The following is a 22,663-nucleotide window of genomic DNA, read 5'->3' on the forward strand; positions in this document are numbered from 1 at the left end:
GTGTGTGCGTGCGTGCGTGCGTGTGTGTGTTTATCTCGCCCAGTGGTGTTGACTTGTGCAGAACGGTATATCAATGTGGACCCTTGACAATAACGGGTCACGTGACTCATAATCATGGTTCATCACAAAGAGTTAGTGTATATCATATATATGCATATATCCAAAGAAAAGCTGTATCAATATGCAGAAAATATTCGCACAATGGCGGTGACGATAGTTAGCACTGATTGCACCTCAGTAGCGGTCATTTCTTATGCAGCATTGGTTATGATATGTACACTATTTAAAGACAGGTAAACAAGAAAGCAATACCTCACGAAGAAACACCACATATTCTTTGCCCTACGTACTTTTTACCTACAAAATACCAATGCATCAAATACATGTGAAAATGCCACAACATTTCTATTCTTTGACCTGTATCAAGAACACTTCATAGCTTTTTCACATAATTCGTTTTGGCCATTTGTTAGTACCTACATTTTTTTCGGTGGAGGGCGGGGGAGGGGAGTTTAACAATTACGAATATGTGCCACAGAGTAAAATGTTAGCGAGCTGTGGGTTAAAAAAAATAACATGCATGGTCAACAGCTTGATGCCAACGTAGACAAAGTTCATCCACGACGGTGTGTATTCGAATTGCACGGGCGCATTTTCACCTCCCAGGATAGAAAATTAAAAAACCCAAAACCCGACTTTAAGTGACGTATGGGGTGGTGACGCCAGAACACTCTAACAGGCGTCATACCACAACAACATAATTCATCTCTATTCCACCTTGCATTCCTCTTCGTTCGTTAGTTTCAGTTGAAAACCCGTCCGTTCAAAGACACCAGGGGCCAGTTTCATAAGCCAGAAACACAGTCGAACAACTGCAGTTGTCCGAGAGAACCACAGTAATCCGACGTTATTGGGTTTCACGAACAAAATTTCAGTCGGCCGACTGCGGGTCGTCTCACCGGAAGTTGGCCAAACACGGTGATGCTCTCCCCCCAACACTGTGTTCGGCTTACTGCGGTAAACCGAAAATAAATGTAATTATCCGCACAGTCAATGGCAGAATGCTCACACTTTTTTGGATTGTGAGCCAAACCTTGTGATTGTTCTTCGAAATGTATCTATCATGACGCAGTAATCCAGGAGACAAGTCAGGGTTATGTCTTGAAGACGTCACATTATGGCGTAAGAGGGTTAGACGTCACGCGAAGGAATTACTCAAAGTCTCGGTCATTGTTATTTTGAGCGGGCCGAGACTTGTTTTTTCTTCGAAATCGGCCATTTCCACGTGCGAATGAGCAAACGGAAGTGGTAATGTTGCTAAATTTAGCCCTCGACTTGGCCATTCGGATTACTGTACAGTCGGTCGACTGCGGTTGTCCGCGGGTGACGGTGATTCGCTCATGAAACGCGCTTTTCGGTGACCCGGCGATCAACCACAGTCCATCGACTGGGAAGTCGATCGACTGTCAGTCGGTTCACTGCTATCTTATGAAACTGGCCCCAGCATATACACCATTCGGTAATCCCTTTTCATTAGCAACTGCCAATGTGCGTGTGAGTATTTTCTGTAGATGGCTATTTGACATTTTATTTTCATCCAAACATTAGCATTGCAAGTTGAAAGTTCGGTGTCCTTGACATTCCTTCAAAGTCGTTGGTTCAAGGGGTCAAGGTCATCGAGGTTGAAGTCGTCAGTGCCGAAAGACAGTCCTCGACTGAAGCCCGCCTGAAACACAAAAAAAGGTTTGAAGGAAAAAGTTAGTAGCAAAACAAGTCTTCGACAAAACAGTATAGCAAGCCTAAGAGGTGTCTCACTCTGTATGCGCACTACACTGTCAGTCTTTCTTTCTTTCTTTATTTGGTGTTTAACGTCGTTTTCAACCACGAAGGTTATATCGCGACGGGGGAAGGGGGGAGATGGGATAGAGCCACTTGTCAATTGTTTCTTGTTCACAAAAGCACTAATCAAAAATTTGCTCCAGGGGCTTGCAACGACACTGTCAGTCTAGTCGTTTGATTTATACGGTCGCCTAAACGCAGATGTTTTGAAAACATCTTCCTTATCACCCCCCCCCCCCCCCCCACCCCTTACTTAAGCCCTTCCCCTTACGACACATCAACTATCCCAACGCCTATCCACACCTTATCCCCATTACACCAAGCCGATTTTACCTCTAAGCCCATTTGCTACAGGTACATCAATAAGTTACTGCTGGTATGTCGCTAAAATTCCAAAGGTCGGTCAGTCGTAACTGCTTGGAGAAGCCAGGGGAAGTAACGTAGAATGGGTTGAACCTCTTCCCCTTACTCCAACCCCCCTCCCCCATCTTCCACTCAGACGCCCAACACCAACCCGACCCAATCCCATCACATCACCCACCTGTATATCCATAAGCTCCTGGTGTGACGAGGGCCCAAAGGCAGCACCGTTGGTATTGCCGGGGGGAGGGGAAGCACCGTTGGAAGGGTTGAAGGCGCCCATACCGAAAGGATCGTTGGTTGCCCCAAAAGGTCCAGGACTGGCGAACGGATTGCTGCTTGGCAGTTCACCCACTGTATAAAAAAAAATTAAAAAAAAATTAAAAAAAATTAAAAAAAAAAGATAAAAAGAATCATGTAACGGTATGATAAACAAAGGGAAAATAAGCGCTCTAAATGCATAAGACATGTGTAATAGAGTAAGTGCGAGTTATTCGGAACCTGTCTCCTGGCACCTGCGAGAATTACAAGCAATTGAAATGAACAAGCGACGTTCATCCTCGTGTAAGAGGTATAGCATAGAAAGAGTGATGCTGTACGAAACGCCAGGACAGGAAAGACCTTTAAGGAAAGAACAGGTACAGATTGCATCCCTACAGGATGACAAGATCCTGACGATGACATGATAACATCCAGAGCAGGTAAAGGGGCGAGAAAACTGTGAATCAAAACAAACTAAAAGCAATTCCAGGGGCAGTTGCAGACAAAAAGGACAATGGTACCACAGAAAAGACAACGATTCTAGAAATGTGGCCAATACAAATAATCATAAATAACATTGTAATTCAATCAAGTTGGCGTTTTAATGAAACAGATCCTGTGATTGGTCAGAATGCCCCAACTCATTAAAAATTACCGGTGACTAATTATTCTCGATAGCCACTCGCTAAAAAAAATCCATAAACAACCTGCTGGCGAGGCGCATTGATACCGCCTGACTAGTCTCGGTTAGCTTTGAGGGTCATTTTACAAGTAGGAAATATGAAGGCCAACGAAATACCGAGACCATAAGGTATGCGAAGTGATAACGTCGAATACGTGACGTAAGTTGATGCATGAATTCTTCCGGACTACGTCAGTCAATTCCAAAGATCGCTTTTGTGATGAAAGAATTTGTTTTAGAGTTTGGTGTCCAGAAACCCGTCAAAAAAGAAGGAAAAATGTGTGTGAAAGAAAACAGAACAGGAGCAGAGTGATACGATAGGAATACAGAGACATATTTCTTGGGACTTGACCCTTGCAGGTAGGTGGACTGAAAGTAGTGTGTGAACAGAACAGAACCAATTCTGTCCGTTTACAACCGCATGAAAGCAGGAAAGAGATCGTCGTCAGATTGAATTACAATAACATTAACATGCTTCCATTTGAAACTTCTCGGTATTCATCGTGGATTGACGCCCTCCCAAAGTCTAATTGAAGCCCTCCGTTGCTTCGCTCCGTCGGGCTTCAAATGAGCTTTTGTCGGGCGTCAATAACAGCTATTGTGTTTTCAGCGTAGCAATAGGGCCCGATATTTAGACGAGACAAGTATAATGCCGACGAGTCGAAGACGAGTCGCATTATACTTGTTCGAGTCTAAATATCGGACCCTATTGCTACGATGAAAACACAATAGCGTTTATATAGCTATTCTGACATTAAATTCTGTGTTAAAATCATGTTTTTGTCAGCAACAAGGACCAGAATGGTCCATGTCGTTGATTGCAGACGACGGTTCCCTTTCTGCATGAAGCCACGGAAATAACCGAACATTGAAAAACCCACGGACATGTATTACGGAGAAAACTCAAGATAACCGGATGCTTAGCATTACGTCAATATGTTAGGAATCATATGACGTTATGACGTATCATGCTTGCCTACGTAGATTGTATGTTCGAAAGTCTGACTTCTGTTGGGAATTCGCGTGGTGAAGACTGCGGTAAATCTGTAGATGATAAGAGAACAAGGATTGTCTCAGAAGAAACGACGAAATGTTTCAGACCGGTAACTTCATTTCAACATTGCACTACACAATGGACGTTCTATGTGACAGGAGAGTTTGCTGATTTTGTGTTAAACATTGGTGATTGGAGAGATCGTCTGCAAAAATCAGAGATAGGTCGCTTCAGATTGCAGCTTCTGGAAATTTGCAAGGTTTGCTGCCTGTTAAAGAACTGGATTTTACACGTAATGTATGTCATGTACAGTAAGCAACAACAAAAACACACACAAAGCAAATTGCATCGTCTCTCGGCTAGCCACAGACTAGCCTGGCGAGGTATGCGTGTACTTTATACACTGGCGTGGAAGAAACCGGAACCATGCGTCTTTGTTATTGCCGATATCGTTTGGATATCGGCAAAAATGGCCAACTTTCGTAGCGTTATGCTTTGATGATCGGAAAAGGGATGTGTGAGACCATCCAATCACAGCCCCCGAATCCCCCCACGTGTCCATCAGAATAGCTATATTCCCCGATGAAGACCTCGAAGTTTCAAATGGAAGCATGTTAATGTGTAAGTAACAAATATGTCACTTTCAATGGTGATGACAATTTCAGTGATTTAGATAATATGCAAAGATCAAAAGGAGAAACAGTCAGTCAAGAGAGCAAAATTAACTGACCGCTGAAAATAACATTAAGACCTTTAACGATCAATCAAGGAAAACACGACGAGTGACGTCATAACTCACGTGACTGTTGCCTGATTGGCTTGCCTGTGGACAGCTGCGGGGCCTGTCCAGGGGAGGTAATGCCCGGCGCCAGACTACGATGATGGCGGGTGGCTGGGGGTGGGGGGCTCACTGGAATTCAACAATCAACCATTTATTGGTATAACATGGGTACTGCAACAAAACCCGTTTTCATGCATCAGAATTGTTCCATCATGCTAATTCTAAATTGTGAAATAACTGGGGGACTAGAATGACGCCATCATACTGTGACAAGGGTTGTTCTTTTCTTACTTATTGTGATTGTTACTATGTTAACTCCATTATGACACCGCCACAAACAACACTTAAGTCAACCCAAACACAGACATATGTAAGAATAACCAACATTAAAGATGCAAGATTTTGTCCATTGTAGAAAACCACACACAATTGATAAACTTATAAAACTCCAATGAAGAAGGACGCTCAGCTGTAGAGAGAAAGAAAGAAAGAAGGAAAAAGAAAAAGAAAAAAGGTAGGGTTTCATTCTTTTCCTTTATTTTTCAGCTTGAAGCGGACTGCATGCAACTGAGGCACACAAAAAAGAAAAAAAAAAAAAAAGGGTTGTTCTTTCACACACAAAAGTGACTAAATACCTGTGTAACGGGTTCGAGCACGCACGTACGCAAACACGCACGCATATACACACACACACACAAACACACAAACACACACACACTTACACACCACACACAAACACCCTCCCACACACACACCACCATAACCCCCCCTCCCAGACACACACACACACACACACACACACACACACAACGTACACATTGGGGCAGGAGACTGTGGCCCCGAGCTGGACGTGCCGTTGCTTTGCGCGGTGTCACTGTCAAACACCAAGTTCTGCAGTCGTCGCCCCACCGAGGATTGTTGTGCGCTCTGTTTTGGTGGCTGAAATAAAGTATACAGACCATGGACGAAATGAACGAAGTGGAGGAAAGGAAGGAGAATAATTATAACTCAGAGGCCGCTCTATTTGCAATAAAAAAATGTTTTTATACAGACAGAGGCAACTTTGAAGCAAGAGAAAACAAGCTGTACAAAAAACATTGATTTCAGATCCAAGTCGCACGTCAAAAACTATACAAAAGCCATAAATACGTACCCGAAGTAGACCGGTGACAACAACAACAAAAACCAGTGGCAATGGTGAACAATTGAACAGACTTATTTTTCTGCTAATTATAAGAATAATAAAACAGGAGACGAAAAAAAATGGAGAACAATTCAAACCAAACTTTTCAGAAGTACACTTATAACAATACGTTAACGGTACCATCCTTCTTGAGTACAACATCACCGGACCTGGCAAGGCTTCTAAACTTGGCCAACAAATCATTGCGACAAATTCCACACCCAAATTAAAGCATTATTTCCCGTGTCATGTCATTCAAACTTTCTATGCCAGTTAAGGGCGTTCACTTGACTTTCACTTGAAATTTTGCCTATTGTTATTTTTCGTCGATTTCAAGGACTACTACTAAAGTAGTACATGTAGTAGTAGTCCTTGGTCGATTTTTAATTTGTCCCTTCCGTTTTTTGTCCGGTCTATTTTGAGGGTACCCTTATTTGAGCGGCGGTCACCTGATCCCTAGCCTGTAAAAGAAATCTTTAATCCGAAAGGGGATCCAGAAAGTCAAGTGAACGGCCTTAACTGGCATAGAACGTTTGAATGACATGACACGGGAATGAATGCTTTAATTTGAGTGCGAAATATATGTATTTTCCTAAATAAACAGATAAATGGAGAACACAATCGCAGGTTGCTTTCCAATAAATGTCAAAAATAACAAAAGCGTTCTACTGCCAATATATGAAATCAACCAAGCCAATCAAGCCTCTACTTCCACATTCCTGAAAAATAATACGAAAACTAGATAAGTAACTTGGAAGACATGCAGGTAAGCAGTTACATCTTTACAGATTTATCATGGTACTGTCCGTTAACTCAACCTGCATTGTATACTCAGCAATCTAAAGCATTACAATCAAACAAGCTTTGATATAGTCTGTACTACTCTTCACCTTCTCCCCCTGGCACACCATCGACGCTGGGTAAACATCGTCGTTTTAGTACAGAAAAATGTCTTAATCGGGACATGCACCATATACCCAACAAATGTCAGGATAGAATGAAATTAAGCACTAAAAAGCAAAAACAAAAAAGCCCATGATTCAAGTTTAATCAAGCACACACACACACACACACACACACACACACACACACACACACACACACACACACACACACACACACACACACATACACACACACACACACACACACAAAAAACCAACTTTGTAGGACATTCAGCAGCATTAAACCTCTCAAACCAAGGAGCGAACGAGAAGAAGAAAACTCTAAAAACCGACACCAAATCAAAAAGGCACATTCGACTCTCAGTGGGCTCCTTCTGGCGAAAACACTTCAGCTCACAATCACATAATTATCTAGCCAGACTGTTCTATTGGATAAGACCACACCCTCCCCTTGGACACATACTGAAGCTCAACCCACTGGGGCTGATGGGATCTACGTCGACCAAAAGAGTGGGATTCCCTGTAGGTGGAGTTCCTGTAGAGGGATTCCCTATATATACAGGGAATCCCACAGGGTGGAGTTTTTCAATAAAACTTGCAAACCATACTCGAATTTCTAAGAAATATCAAACAGGATCGAAAAACATCAAATTCTACCGATGCCGCTAAGCAGCAATATCAGCGAAACGCTACAGGAACTACACCTACAGGGAATCCCACTCTTTTGCTCGACATAGACCCCCATCAGCCCCACTGAGTGCTTGCTGTAGTGAGTTAGGATTGTTGATGAATTTATTTCCTAAAAAGCCACATGACTTTTACGAACTAATTCATCAAAAACTTCTCACTGTACACACTGAACACCCAGACTGTTCATTACATTTAGTCAAGTTTTTACTAAATGTTTTAACATAGAGGGGGAATCGAGATGAGGGTTGTGGTGTGTGTGTGTGTGTGTGTGTGTGTGTGTGTGTGTGTGGTGTGTGTGTGTGTGTGTGTGTGTGTGTGTGTAGAACGATTCCAAGACAACTACTGCACCGATCTTAATGAAACTTCACATGAGAGTTCCTAGGTATAATATCCCAAGAACATTTTTTTATTGTTGATAAATATCACTGATGACGTCATATCCGGCTTTTCGTGAAAGTTGAGGCGGCACTGTCACGCCCTCATTTTAAGATCAAATTGATTGAAAATTTGGTCAAGTAATCTTCGACGAAGCCCGGACTTTGGTATTGCATTTCAGCTTGGAGGCTTACAAATTAATTAATGTGTTTGCTCATTAAAGTTGTCATTAAAATCGATTTTTTTGCAAACAGATTTCAAAATGATTGCATTGTATTCCTTGTCTTCTCCCAAATTCAAAAATATATAGATATGTCATGTTTACTCTAAAAATGCGCCCAGAATGAAAGAAAATAGGTTTAGTAAGTACTACGGACGCGTTTCGCGGCGGCGAGTGTGACCCGTCCTGGTCTTCGGTATGGTTAGCCAAGACTATCTGAATGTAGTCTAGGCGATGATTGGTTTGTAGTGTTGATCTTGACTAAATGTTTTTATATCGCTTCACGCGACTTGTTTTTGCTATGTGCTCAACTGGAGGGTTGGTGTCATCCCTTGCAAAATCCTAGCCAGTACTGATAACTACTTTCACGTGAGTGTGCCTTTAACCCAGAAATAACGAAAAAATTAAAATCGCTTGTGAAGAGAGCATGCAACTACACGCCTGTAGATTACCTTCTCCAGAACCTTTCTTTAACCAAAGCCCCAGGAACTTTTAAATACAGCATTCTAATAAGAAAAATTATTACTATTACCTCATAATCATCAGAAGTTTCATCACCCACATCATCGTCATCAGAATTATCTCGAAGGCTCAGTGTTACTGCCGTCAGACTACCTAATATCTAATACGTCATTGGTTGAAACCAGGCCCATGGTGATTGGTCAATGCAAGCCCAATGTGTATTGGTTGAATATGAATTAGAGTTAATATCGTGTGCATAGATCATCAGTTATTATTGGTGCAAGTGCAAAACACATTGTTATTGGTTAAAAACAGTAGCGTGGGTGTTATCATTTTGATGTTAAAGTCGATGTGATTGGTCGGTCGATTCGGTGACGAGGAAACCCCAGTTGTGATTGGTGGAGAAGAAACCAGATCCAGATTCGAAGGAAGAAAAACACCGTGGTGAGGCAGACATCAAAGCATGCACAGTAGGTAGAGATGCAAAAGAAAAAAAGAAGACATAAAACAGAAAGTGAGAAACTGTACAAACAAAACACAAAACACGCTGCTATACAATCATGTACAACCTAAACACGGACACATTCAACTTTAGCCTAATAACTTACAACAATCCGAAAAAGTGTTTCTTTTCATGCAAAACAAATGTCAATGTGTTTCTTTCTTTTCTTTATTTGGTGTTTAACGTCGTTTTCAACCACGAAGGTTATATCGCGACGGGAATGTCAATGTGTATCAAACAGCAAATATACACAATATTTACAACCTGATGCAAACAAATTATTTTGGTACGCAAGTCAAACCTGTTATTTCACATTAGTAACGTTACAAATCTGAAGCAACAAATACACCGATCCACAGAAGAAAAGTGACAATGCATTTAGTGTTCATGCAGCAAATGCCTTGCTTGGTAGGTCTACTTTGTCATATTTGCTCACTGCAGCTTCCGTTTAGCCATGCTTGAAAACGCCATGAAATTGACGAAATGTGGCTTTTGTTTTGAATGTTAACTGTGGTCAAAACGGATAAACTTTGCAGAACTTTCCCAACAGGTACATTAATGTTTTTGTCCCAGTGTTCCTCCGGAGCATACAAGTGCCTAATTAAACAATTCTGACATTTCAAAATTGCCGCTGATAGCACAAAAGAACAGAAGTATTTCAGTAGTTATTGTTGTTTGTGTTGAACGTCACATATATCAATACAACTGGGGAAAAAACACGAGGGCGATATATTTATTTTTCACTAAGAGCTTACAGGAGGTATTAATCCCCACAAATAATTTCAACGAATCAAAAAAACAATCTAAAAAAAAAAGCAGAAACAAGCAGGCGTCTGAAAACTTTCTAGTGGTTAACTGAGGACTTTTTCGGTTATCTTCACAATTGTGTTCTTCTGTGAATGAGTGTATCAGATATTATTCATTCTCAATCTTTAATCTAAGAAAGCAAACCTACAATAGATGATTTTGAACCCTGCGCTGAGTAATCTGGTTATGAATGAAAGCTATGAGGCGTAATATTACAGGAACGTATTTAGGCGAATGCAATATGGCGAAGCATCTAGCGATATTTAGCTTTGACTGAATTCCATCTCAATCATCTGTCTGATGATCAGCACTGCAAACATTTGCAAGCAGACTATACATTTCATACACACTTTTCAAACACTCAAATCACGCGCTCAGACTTGATACAGAAAGAGGTAGCTATCTACAGACTTAAATAGGAAGTTTTTCAAATAGTGATCAAGTCAAATGTTCACCAAGCACTTAGAAAAGTGACCAAACCGAGGTGATGGTTGTAAACTGTTTTATCCTACATACTACGTGAGAGAGATACTCGTGAGATAATAATCGTTCAAATCACACGTGTGTATATCATGTAAATGAGGTCATGTCAAGCAAGTCTGGCAGGGACCTGTTTTTCCACTGCTTATGATGCCAAAGTCACCGAGACAAACGTCATTATAGAAAAAAATTGCGCTCGCTATTTACCCTCTTTCAGAGTGACGTTTCTTTGCTTTGACGTAATAGGTTGCACGAGGGTTTAGAAGAGATCGAGGTTCCAAAACAAGCGTCTTCAATTTAGCTGCCTCGACTGCAGGACATTTTCAGGAAAATACACGTAAGTACAGTATGTAGGATAAACAGAATACTACATGGCTTGCTGTATCGTACCAGATTTACACTCGTTGCTTTTTCAAATAGTGAACAGCTCGCTTTCGCTCGCAGTTCAATATTTAAAAAAACAACTCGTGTAAATCTGGTACGACACAGCAAGCCATGTAGTATTCTCTATAGATAAGCAAAGTGAATAGAATTGTCAACGATATAATCAGAACACTCAACACAAACTTTTGTACTTTTCATAGAAAAGACAAAAACATGCTGTGAGGAACATTTTCACAGTAACATGCAGCAGTGGCTTACCTGATTATTTTTCATGTACTCCTCCAGATCCGACCTGTCTTTGAGTTTTTCCAACTCAGCCACACGCTTCTTCAGGGCGTCTTTTTCAAACTGAAGAGAATTTACCTGCACAGGAAAGGTTTAAATATGACGAAATTGTGAAATACAGTCCTGTAAAAAAAAAATTATGATTACAATTATTTTTGTTATGAATTAATTTTAAATTAATGTAACCCTAGGTTTTTTTAAAAATAAATATTTACTTGACTTGACTTGATTATATTCTCGTTTGTTTGTTTGTTTGCTTAACGCCCAGCCGACCACGAAGGGCCATATCAGGGCGGTGCTGCTTTGACATATAACGTGCGCCACACACAAGACAGAAGTCGCAGCACAGGCTTCGTGTCTCACCCAGTCACATTATTCTGACACCGGACCAACCAGTCCTAGCACTAACCCCATAATGCCAGACGCCAGGCGGAGCAGCCACTAGATTGCCAATTTTTTTTAAAGTCTTAGGTATGACCCTGCCGGGGTTCGAACCCACGACCTCCCGATCAAGGGGCGGACGCCTTACCATTAGGCCAACCGTGCCGGTAATTATTATATTCTTGTTTACACGCGTATTATCCATGTATTGGCTAATTCCCAGCTGTGCACACTAAGGGAACTACACGCTGAACTACACTTTCAGGTTCATCTATATATATCCACGCTTCTCCTACCGTTTGAGGTGAACAATTCAAAACGCATCTGCCTTGTAAAAGTTACAGAGATCGATCGATCCTTTTCACTGGCACTGACAAGTACGAAAGAAAAAGAACCTATAAATAAATCCCTTTTTTGTTTTGCATCAAAGTTCGCACGCATGCGCGCACAGTCGCCAGCACGAAACCACACACACACACACACGTACACACACACACACACACACACACACACACACACACACACACACACACATACACACACACACACACACACACGGGCACAGGTATTCAGAGAGAGAGAGAGAGAGGGAGGGAGAGAGAGAGCACGCGAGAGAGAGAGAGAGCGCGCGAGAGAGAGAGAGAGAGCGAGAGAGAGAGAGAGAAAGAGAGAGAGAGACAGAGAGAGAGAGAGAGAGAGAGAGAGAGAGAGAGAGAGAGAGAGAGAGAGAGAGAGAGATTCAGAAGGACAGACACGTGCGGACAGATTGAGAAAACATGTGACAACGAACAAGGCGCGATTTTCTTTCTCTCTTTCTTTCTTCTTTCGTTCATTGATACTCTTGTTCCGTTCTTCCGTTCTTTTAATAAAAAAAAATTTAAAATCTGAAATGAACTGACCCTCCTCTGTAGCAAGAGGCACTGTTTCTTGTAGTCTGTGTCCCCTCCAGCACTGGCGGCACTGGTCCCCTCTTCCAGGAACCGCTTGTAGGCCAGGTCAAATGCTTGACCCACTGTCAGCGTGATTTCCTCCGCCTGCAAACCAAGCAGTCAGTCAAGCAAGCAAGAACTCAAAAATTCAAGAATTTAATCAATCATTCATTCATTCATTCATTCATTCATTCATTCATTCATTCATTCATTCATTCATTCATTCATTTATTCATTCATTCATTCAATCAATCAACCAATCAACCAATCAAGATGTCAAGAATTCAATCAAAAATTCGATCAATCAATCAAGATTTTCAGACTTCAATCAAGAAATTAATCAATCAATCAATCAATCAAACAATCAATCAATAAAACAATGAGTTTGTAAACCAGGCTGTTGTAGGGTTTGTTTTTTTTATCACCAAAGGAAACGTGGTTTTTTTCACCTTGCAAATCAATCAATCAATCAACCAATCAATAAAAATAAAAACAATCAGTCAATCAATCGATCATTGAGTGTGTAAATCAAGTTGTTTGTGGTTTTTTCCCCAAGGAAATCAATCAATCAATCAATCAATCGATCATTGAGAGTGCCAACCAAGTTGTTTGTGGTTTTTTTCCCAAGGAAACGTTTCTACGAGAGGAAAATACCCCCTCATTCCTTCTCGCGAAAACAGTTCAGCTCACCAACTCAGCTCACCAACTCAGCTCACCATCTGTTTTCACAAGGAGGAATGTGCCTTTAAAATCCAGGTTTTTCAGTATACACGTAGTACAGTGGAACCCCTCCCCCCCCCCCCCCCTCCCCAATCTAAGACTCCCTCCCTTTTAAGACCCTGTTTTCTACGAATTTCTGTTCCTAACCTCTGTAAATGTACCCCCGTTTTAAGACTCTCTCCTTTTCAAGACCTGCATGATTTGTTCAGATATTTGGAGGACTTAAAAGGGTGGTTCCACCGTATACACTGTTTTTCAGTAATGATCTCACGTACAGGTGTTCATTCTGCACGGGACAAGACTGTATGTTATGTAATGTATATATTGTGTGTGATACGTGGAAAATGTGATACTATTTATTTGCATGTGTGATACAGGGACAATGTGATATCTGTAGGCCTAGGCCTATACTAGTGATTACTGTGTGTGATACATGAAATGTGATATGAATGCTGTTTTTATATGTTATACTCTTACTTTCTGCCTATGTCTTAATCCCAAGCGCAAGACAAGTTCTTCTATGTGAAAATTGAAGCCAATAAAATTTGAGTTGAGTTGAGTTGAGTTGACAGTACACTTACGGATTTGTCGCTGCAGTTGAAGACGTAGCAGAAGTGGTCGTTGGTGGTGGCTGCCTTGGCGATGAAGGTGAACATCTTTTTGTCGGATTTGTCATCAGCACAGTAGGATATTCTGTGGAGTGGGTACTGGTGCATCAGCATCTGCAGTTGCAAAAGTAATGCGTCATTTTTTTCATGCGTCATATATCAAATTCTGGTAAATAAGCATCTGCAATTGCAAAAGTAATGCGTCACTTCTTTCATGCGTCATGTATCAAATTCTGGTGAATAAGCATCTGCAATTGCAAAAGTAATGCGTCACTTCTTTCATGCGTCATACATCAAATTCTGGTGCATTTATAAGCATCTGCAATTGCAAAAGTAATGCGTCATTTCTTCCATGCGTCATATATCAAATTCTGGCGAATAAGCATCTGCAAATGCAAAAGTAATGGGTCATTTTTGTATGCGTCACATATCAAATTCTGGCGAATAAGCATCTGCAATTGCAAAAGTAATGCGTCATATCTTTCATGCGTCATATATCATTCTTTTAACCGTTCTTGTTGTTTATATACTCTCTCTCTCTCTCTCTCTCTCTCTCTCTCTCTCTCTCTCTCTCTCTCTCTCTCTCTCTCTCTCTCTCTCTCTCTCTCTCTCTCTCTCTCTCTCTTAATGTTTTCACTGATTGATTTGTTTGTCCACATGTGTGCATTTCGTGCCAAACCGAATGTCAAACTGAACCTGAACAAAGTCTCCTCTTTCTTCAGGAGCAAGCAGTTAATCCCTTCACTACAACTGAGGTGTTCATACTAACATTGATCGAATATCTCACCACTCAGGGACTTAGGGAGTGCATTGCAACCATCCAAAACAACTGCCTGTGAAGAGTTTAAAGCTGTCGTCTATGTATGACTATCTGGGGCTACGAGTTTAAAATGATAGGGCTGATAATCCTGAACGGATATCTGAACAGCGATGGCGGCCTGAAATTCGATCTACACTGCCCGTATGACCTTGACCGCTTCTTTCAACGCCTGACTTTTGCGCTGGTAACGTAAGGTTTACAGTCAGACTGAAAATTTGCTGAACATAATTATGCGCCTATACCGATACAGAGCGAAACCATTGTATGGGAGACCATCTGGTACCATCTTTCATTGTATGGGAGACCATCTGGTACAATCTTTCACTTGGAGCTCACCTTTGTCTTAGGGTCCTGAATACACACGCCATCTACAGAAATGGTCAGCTGTACTTTCGGCGGTTTCTGACCCTCTGCTCTCTTCAAATGTTTGTTGAACTGAAATTCAAATTAAGACACTCGTCAGAAAAGCAGCTCACTGTACATATATTACTTACTAAACTCATGATGTGAAAAGCAATAATAAAAAAATAGTATTCATTTGAGAAATAATATAAGTGGGAGAAGGAGACAAAACTGAGACACAAAACAGATAAATATAAATGGACAGGGAGCAATAGGATATAAGATAGAAGATATGTGCAGGGAGAATGAGATGTAAAAAGAATTCTGGAGAGAGAGAGAGAGAGAGAGAGAGAGAGAAAGAGAGAGAGAGAGAGAGAGAGAGAGAGAGAGAGAGAGGGGGGGGGAGAGAACAGAAATATAAAACCAAAACTGAGACAGAGAAACAGACACACAGACAAAGAGAGACACAGGAAATAAAGGAAAATAGAAATAATATCTACCTTCATTTTTCTGATGGCATCTTTGACCACCTCAGTTCCTTTGGGCTGTTCCACGGCACACTCGCCTAGAAACTGAAACACACAGGAAAGATTAAATTCAACGTTTTAAAGATTCACTTTTAACCACAGTTGCAATGCGCTAGCAGACTCTCCATATTCTCTCGCTCACTCTTCCTTTCTTGCCACAAATGCAACAAAATAACAATTAAAATCTTCCTTGAACAAAAATGTCATGCCACTCAATTGGCTTCCACCTAATGCACATGGATTAATGCAAATGACACTTAATTGTAGTGATAAAAATCACAAGGTCTGTCTGTCTGTTGTTCTACTGGTAGTTGACACCCAGCGTGTGTGCAGATGTGCGTGATTTGCTATGTATCGAGCTTGTGACTCGTGTGTAAGGACTGTGATCTTACGTGATGTAATATCTGTGTATATGAGTCAAAAGGCATATTCCACATTCAGACAATGAATTGAATTGAATTGAATTGAATCGAATCGAATTGAATCGAATCGAATCGAATCGAATCGAATCGAATATGGAATGGAATGGAATTGAATATGCACAGGAAGGTTAGGGGATTTACTTTATGCAGTCACTCCCTCATGCAAAATCGCAGAGTTATAACAAAACCGTTTGGCCATATCATCGTGGAGACCTTGAAATACTAACCTTGACATTGTACATGATCTGCCCTTTCAGAAGTGACTCCGGCGGATGCATCCATTGTTTTGTGCCTGGGGGAACGAGCAGATGATAACATATCTGTGAGAACTGATATCATGGCAGAAAAGTGCTATAATTTGTGGCGATATATGTCAGTATAGTTGTTATTTAAGCGGGGCGGAGCTGGAAGAGCGGAGAGTGAGAAGAAACGAAGAGAGAGACAGAGAGAGAGAGAGAGGGGGGGGGGGGGGGGTAGAGAGAGATACGAGAGAGGGATAAAAGATAAATAAGCAGAGAGAGAGAGAGAGAGAGAGAGGAGAAGAGAGAGAGAGAGAGAGAGAGAGAGAGAGAGAGAGAGAGAGAGAGAGAGAGAGAACGAGAGGGGTGCAGGCAGACGGAGAAACAGGGACAGAGAGTGAGGGACTGAGCGTATATATATATATAGGAGACGAGGAAGAGAACACATAGACATGAATAAAGAAAGGGATAGAAAGAAAAAAGAGTGGGGAAGGTAAGAGTAGGGAAGGTAAGAGTGGGGAAGGTAAGAGTGGGGAAGGTAAGAGAGGAAAACGGAGGGACAGCGCGAGAAATTATTACCCACCTCCCCATCCCCACCCAAAAAAGAAGACGAAAGAGAAAGAGCTAAGCCACACGAACAGTACATAAATCGTAAGTTTTCCAAGTACAAAATGTCAAATAATCATGCAGCCAGTCAACAAAGCCACCGCGAAACCATCTCAACCACACCACAAGCCAACAGACTTATAATCGCACAAACAGAGGAAGGTATACAATAATGAACAGAGGAAGGTATACAATAATGAACAGAGGAAGGTATACAATAACAAACAGAGGAAGGTATACAATAACAAACAGAGGAAGGTATACAATAATGAACAGAGGAAGGTATACAATAACAAACAGAGGAAGGTATACAATAATGAACAGAGGAAGGTATACAATAACAAACAGAGGAAGGTATACAATAACAAACAGAGGAAGGTATACAATAATGAACAGAGGAAGGTATACAATAATGAACAGAGGAAGGTATACAATAATGAACAGAGGAAGGTATACAATAACAAACAGAGGAAGGTATACAATAATGAACAGAGGAAGGTATACAATATTGAACAGAGGAAGGTATACAATATTGAACAGAGGAAGGTATACAATAACAAACAGAGGAAGGTATACAATAATGAACAGAGGAAGGTATACAATAATGAACAGAGGAAGGTATACAATAACAAACAGAGGAAGGTATACAATAATGAACAGAGGAAGGTATACAATAACAAACAGAGGAAGGTATACAATAATGAACAGAGGAAGGTATACAATATTGAACAGAGGAAGGTATACAATATTGAACAGAGGAAGGTATACAATAACAAACAGAGGAAGGTATACAATAATGAACAGAGGAAGGTATACAATAATGAACAGAGGAAGGTATACAATAATGAACAGAGGAAGGTATACAATAATGAACAGAGGAAGGTATACAATAATGAACAGAGGAAGGTATACAATAACAAACAGAGGAAGGTATACAATAATGAACAGAGGAAGGTATACAATAATGAACAGAGGAAGGTATACAATAATGAACAGAGGAAAGTATACAATAATGAACAGAGGAAGGTATACAATAACGAACAGAGGAAGGTATACAATAATGAACAGAGGAAGATATACAATAATGAACAGAGGAAGGTATACAATAACAAACAGAGGAAGGTATTCAATAATGAACAGAGGAAGGTATACAATCATGAACAGAGGAAGGTATACAATAATGAACAGAGGAAGGTATACAATAATGAACAGAGGAAGGTATACAATAACAAACAGAGGAAGGTATACAATAACAAACAGAGGAAGGTATACAATAACAAACAGAGGAAGGTATACAATAATGAACAGAGGAAGGTATACAATAATGAACAGAGGAAGGTATACAATAATGAACAGAGGAAGGTATACAATAACAAACAGAGGAAGGTATACAATAACAAACAGAGGAAGGTATACAATATTGAACAGAGGAAGGTATACAATAATGAACAGAGGAAGGTATACAATAATGAACAGAGGAAGGTATACAATAATGAACAGAGGAAGGTATACAATAACAAACAGAGGAAGGTATACAATAATGAACAGAGGAAGGTATACAATAACAAACAGAGGAAGGTATACAATAATGAACAGAGGAAGGTATATAATATTGAACAGAGGAAGGTATACAATAACAAACAGAGGAAGGTATACAATAACAAACAGAGGAAGGTATACAATAATGAACAGAGGAAGGTATACAATATTGAACAGAGGAAGGTATACAATATTGAACAGAGGAAGGTATACAATAACAAACAGAGGAAGGTATACAATAATGAACAGAGGAAGGTATACAATAATGAACAGAGGAAGGTATACAATAATGAACAGAGGAAGGTATACAATAACAAACAGAGGAAGGTATACAATAACAAACAGAGGAAGGTATATAATACAATCATGAACATAATATGTAAAACGAAACACAAACAAAACAGACTCTCTCATCCGAACCACCGCTGAAAACACAAATAGACAAATATGGTATGGACCTGTAGTAAGAAGCACTTACATTTCCTGAAAGACCGACCAAATCAGAAAGCAAAATATTAGAATTCTTACCGTTCTTTCCGCGTCCTTGCTTTAATGCTTTTAAAAATGCCATCTCTTATTTTTAAGCTTTTATTGTCATTGGCGCAAAACGAATTTCGTTGTAAGAAAACGGAGACACGTGTGGAGTCTCACGCAGCATACACTTCCTACTCTTGTTTTGTTTTAATGTCCCGTGCACTAGATGAATAGAGAGCATTCCACATTTTAATGCGAATGACTGTTTGGACAGAGGAACCTGTTTTTCGGCATCGTGCTGAGACATGTATCAGATTGTGTCTCTGTCTCTAGTATATGTCGGTCTTTGTCTCTTTCTCTGTCTCTCTGTTTCTTTTTGTTTCTGTCTGTCTCTGTCTCTCTGTCTCCTTGTCTCTCTCTCTCTCTCTCTCTCTCTCTCTCTCTCTCTCTCTCTCTCTCTCTCTCTCTCTCTCTCTCTCTCTGCAGTTTCAGGAACAGGTCCTAAACTCTTCACTGAAAAGACTGCCAAGGACATTGCATTATTCTGCTACGAATGTTCATGTACTTTTTCGTCTTCCTTTTTTTCGCTTCACTTTCTTTTGAGAAAGCATGGGAAGGCATGTTTATAGAAAGGTCCCAATTATAAATCAGTAGTCGCCAGAAAGTACGGCATTAAAGGAAATCCCTCCTTTTTCAAGTCGGGACGTACAGATAGGTTCCACTGTGTTCTTCACAAACAGGATGCGTGTGCTGATGCTGATAGCGTAATAAGCTGGCGATGATGCAGAGGCAACTGCTTCCGTTCCTACTTTATGATTATCACAACAGCAACGCACACAGTGAATCCTTCCTTTTAAGAACTCCAAAAAGCTGAGATAATCAGGCTTTAAACAGAAAAGAGTCTTAAAGGTGGTCGTCTACATTTTTGCTTTTTTTTCAATAATCTTAAGGTTAGATTTCGCTAAAAAGTTATGTCAAATGATGAATGAACCATGGGGGAAAAAGTTATAGAAACAAAATATATGTAAAAAAAAGATTTTATTTTTGGGTAGCGTGCCTCACGCTTCCAATATTTTGTTTTCTGTTTCCTGAGAACATGTGCTTTGCCTAAAAATACTGACCAATCAAATTCAAGTCACTATGCTTATAGCCACGCCCAAACAAGTGCAGCAACAGTTTGACACTGGAGCGCTGTCCACACTTTTTTTAAACGCACGAAATGCACGGGATTTGAGAGGAGTTTTGCGCTTGGCATTTTCCAAATAAGGATATCCTACTATGAGTACTACGCTGGAATACTACATAGAGAATACTACATGGCTTGCTGTGTCGTACCAGATTTACACGAGGTTTTTTTTTTAAAATATTGAACTGCGAGCGAAAGCGAGCTGTTCACTATTTGAAAAAGCAACGTGCGTATAACGTGCGCCACACACAAGACAGAAGTCGCAGCACAGGCTTCATGTCTCACACAGTCACATTATTATTCTGACTCCGGACCAACCAGTCCTAGCACTAACCCCACAATGCCAGACGCCAGGCGGAGCAGCCACTAGATTGCCAATTTTAAAGTCTTAGGGGCCGGGGTTCGAACCCACGACCTCCCGATCATGGGGCGGACGCCTTACCACTAGGCCAACCGTGCCGGAACGCACACAGTAGATCCTTCCTTTTAAGACCTACAAAAAGCTGAGATAATCGATTAATCAGGCTTTAAACAGGAAGGAGTCTTAACATTGGGACAATTAACATGGAATGACATTGTCATTATGAAGAAAAGATTCTGGAATAGCAAGATCGTTAAAGGGTGGAGTCTCAACAAAGAGGTCTTGAGAGGTGGTTCCGCTGTAGTAGATATGTGTGTATCATACAGCTTATGATTGGTGGCAACTTCAGTGGACAGGGGAAGGGAGCGGTAGGAGGAGGAAAGGACAAACAAAGAAGTTCAGGGCCGGACTAGGCTAAGAGGAGGGGGGGGGGGGGGGGGTTTGCCAGTGGTGGTCCAGGGGGATGTTCCCCCTGGCAGCAGGGGCGGATCAGTTCATTTTATGGGGGGGGGGGGTCAAAAGTATATTGTGAAGATATGGGTGTGAAGGCGCGAAGCGCCGATCCGACGGCGCAAAGTGCCTAGCTTGCTAGGGGGGTCCGGGGGCATGCCCCCCCCGGAAAATTAAAAAAAAAAAGGATGCAAAATGGTGCAATCTGGTGCATTCTGAGGATGATCATTACCAGTTTCAGGCAGCAGATTTTGTCACTGATTAATACCCCAAAAATTGAAACTCAATGTAAAATGAAGAAATGCATACCTCATTCAATATTTTTATTTTTTGGCTGGGGGGGGGGGGGGGGGGGTCCGGAAACCCATGAAACACCCCCCCCCCCCCACCCCGTCGTCCGCCCCTGGGCGGGTCTGCCCATTGTGGGGGTCAGGGGGCGAAGCCCCCTGAAGCTGATGGGTAGGTCATATTCTGAGATAGGAAAATGGTCGCTCCTTGCATGAAACGGCATAAAATAAGCAATAATAAAAAAAAATTAAATAAGTAAGGTACATGTTTAGGCTAGGGGGGGGGGGTTGCGCAACCCCCATAACCCCCCGGTAGTCCGGCCCTGAAGTTCAAACAGGACAGAGATCGAGAGAGAGAGAGAGAAAGAGAGAGAGAGAGAAAGAGAGAGAGAGAGAGAGAGAGAGAGAGAGAGAGAGAGAGAGAGAGGAAGGGGGGGAGAGAGAGGAGGGGGGGAGAGATAGGAAGGGGGGAGAGATAGGAAGGGGGGAGAGAGAGAAAGGGGGGGGGAGAGAGAGAGAGAGCGAGAGAGAAAGGAAGGGGGGAGAGAGAGGAAGGGGGGGGGGGAGGGAGAGAGAGAGAGAGAGAGAGAGAGAGAGAGGACAAACAAATAAGTTCAAACAGGACAGAGATCGAGAGAGAGAGGAGGGGGGGGCAGAGAGAGAGAGAGGGAGAGAGAGAGAGAGAGAGAGAGAGCAAAAGAGAGAGGAGAGAGGGAGAGAGAGATAGAGAGAGAGAGAGATAGAGAGGTCAGTGAGAGAGATATATAGAGGTCAGTGAGGGAGAGAGAAAGAGAGATATGGAACAGAGAGTGTTTGGGGGGGGGATGCGGGGGGGGGGGGGGTGAGAGATGAAACGACAGCCAGGCATTGACCGACTCCGAGAGAGAGAGAGAGGGGAAAAAACAAGTCGCGTAAGGCGAAAATACAATATTTAGTCAAGTAGCTGTCGAACTCACAGAATGAAACTGAACGCAATGCCATTTTTCAGCAAGACCGTATACTCGTAGCATCGTCAGTCCACCGCTCATGGCAAAGGCAGTGAAATTGACAAGAAGAGCGGGGTAGTAGTTGCGCTAAGAAGGATATAGCACGCTTTTCTGTACCTCTCTTTGTTTTAACTTTCTGAGCGTGTTTTTAATCCAAACATATCATATCTATATGTTTGTGGAATCAGGAACCGACAAGGAATAAGATGAAAGTGTTTTTAAATTGATTTCGACAATTTAATTTTGATAATAATTTTTATATATTTAATTTTCAGAGCTTGTTTTTAATCCGAATATAACATATTTATATGTTTTTGGAATCAGCAAATGATGGAGAATAAGATAAACGTAAATTTGGATCGTTTTATAAATTTTTATTTATTTTTTACAATTTTCAGATTTTTAATGACCAAAGTCATTAATTAATTTTAAGCCACCAAGCTGAAATGCAATACCGAAGTCCGGGCTTCGTCGAAGATTACTTGACCAAAATTTCAACCAATTTGGTTGAAAAATGAGGGCGTGACAGTGCCGCCTCAACTTTCACGAAAAGCCGGATATGACGTCATCAAAGAC

The 22,663-nt window shown here is 41.3% G+C and overlaps 1 protein-coding gene across 2 annotated transcripts; it reads right to left on the minus strand.

Annotated features, from left to right (window-relative positions):
• Positions 1–1,185: 1,185 nt before the first annotated feature.
• Positions 1,186–19,018, minus strand: LOC138947318 (PTB domain-containing engulfment adapter protein 1-like). Of its 2 annotated transcripts, XM_070318763.1 has the most exons (12): positions 18,872–19,018; positions 16,187–16,251; positions 15,511–15,582; positions 15,005–15,103; positions 13,822–13,962; positions 12,491–12,625; positions 11,184–11,288; positions 8,823–8,912; positions 5,733–5,856; positions 4,936–5,046; positions 2,381–2,553; positions 1,186–1,726 (listed from the first exon to the last, which is right to left on the minus strand). In XM_070318763.1, the coding sequence occupies exons 1-12, from the start codon at positions 18,912–18,914 to the stop codon at positions 1,646–1,648; spliced, it is 1,239 nt and encodes a 412-aa protein (XP_070174864.1). In that variant the 5' UTR covers positions 18,915–19,018; the 3' UTR covers positions 1,186–1,645. The 2 variants fall into 2 exon arrangements, with proteins under 2 accessions (XP_070174864.1, XP_070174865.1); XM_070318764.1 differs by lacking the exon at positions 8,823–8,912.
• Between the last annotated feature and the right edge of the window lie 3,645 nt (positions 19,019–22,663).

This window comes from Littorina saxatilis, linkage group LG14 (assembly GCF_037325665.1).
Source record: "Littorina saxatilis isolate snail1 linkage group LG14, US_GU_Lsax_2.0, whole genome shotgun sequence".
Lineage (NCBI taxonomy): Eukaryota > Metazoa > Mollusca > Gastropoda > Littorinimorpha > Littorinidae > Littorina > Littorina saxatilis.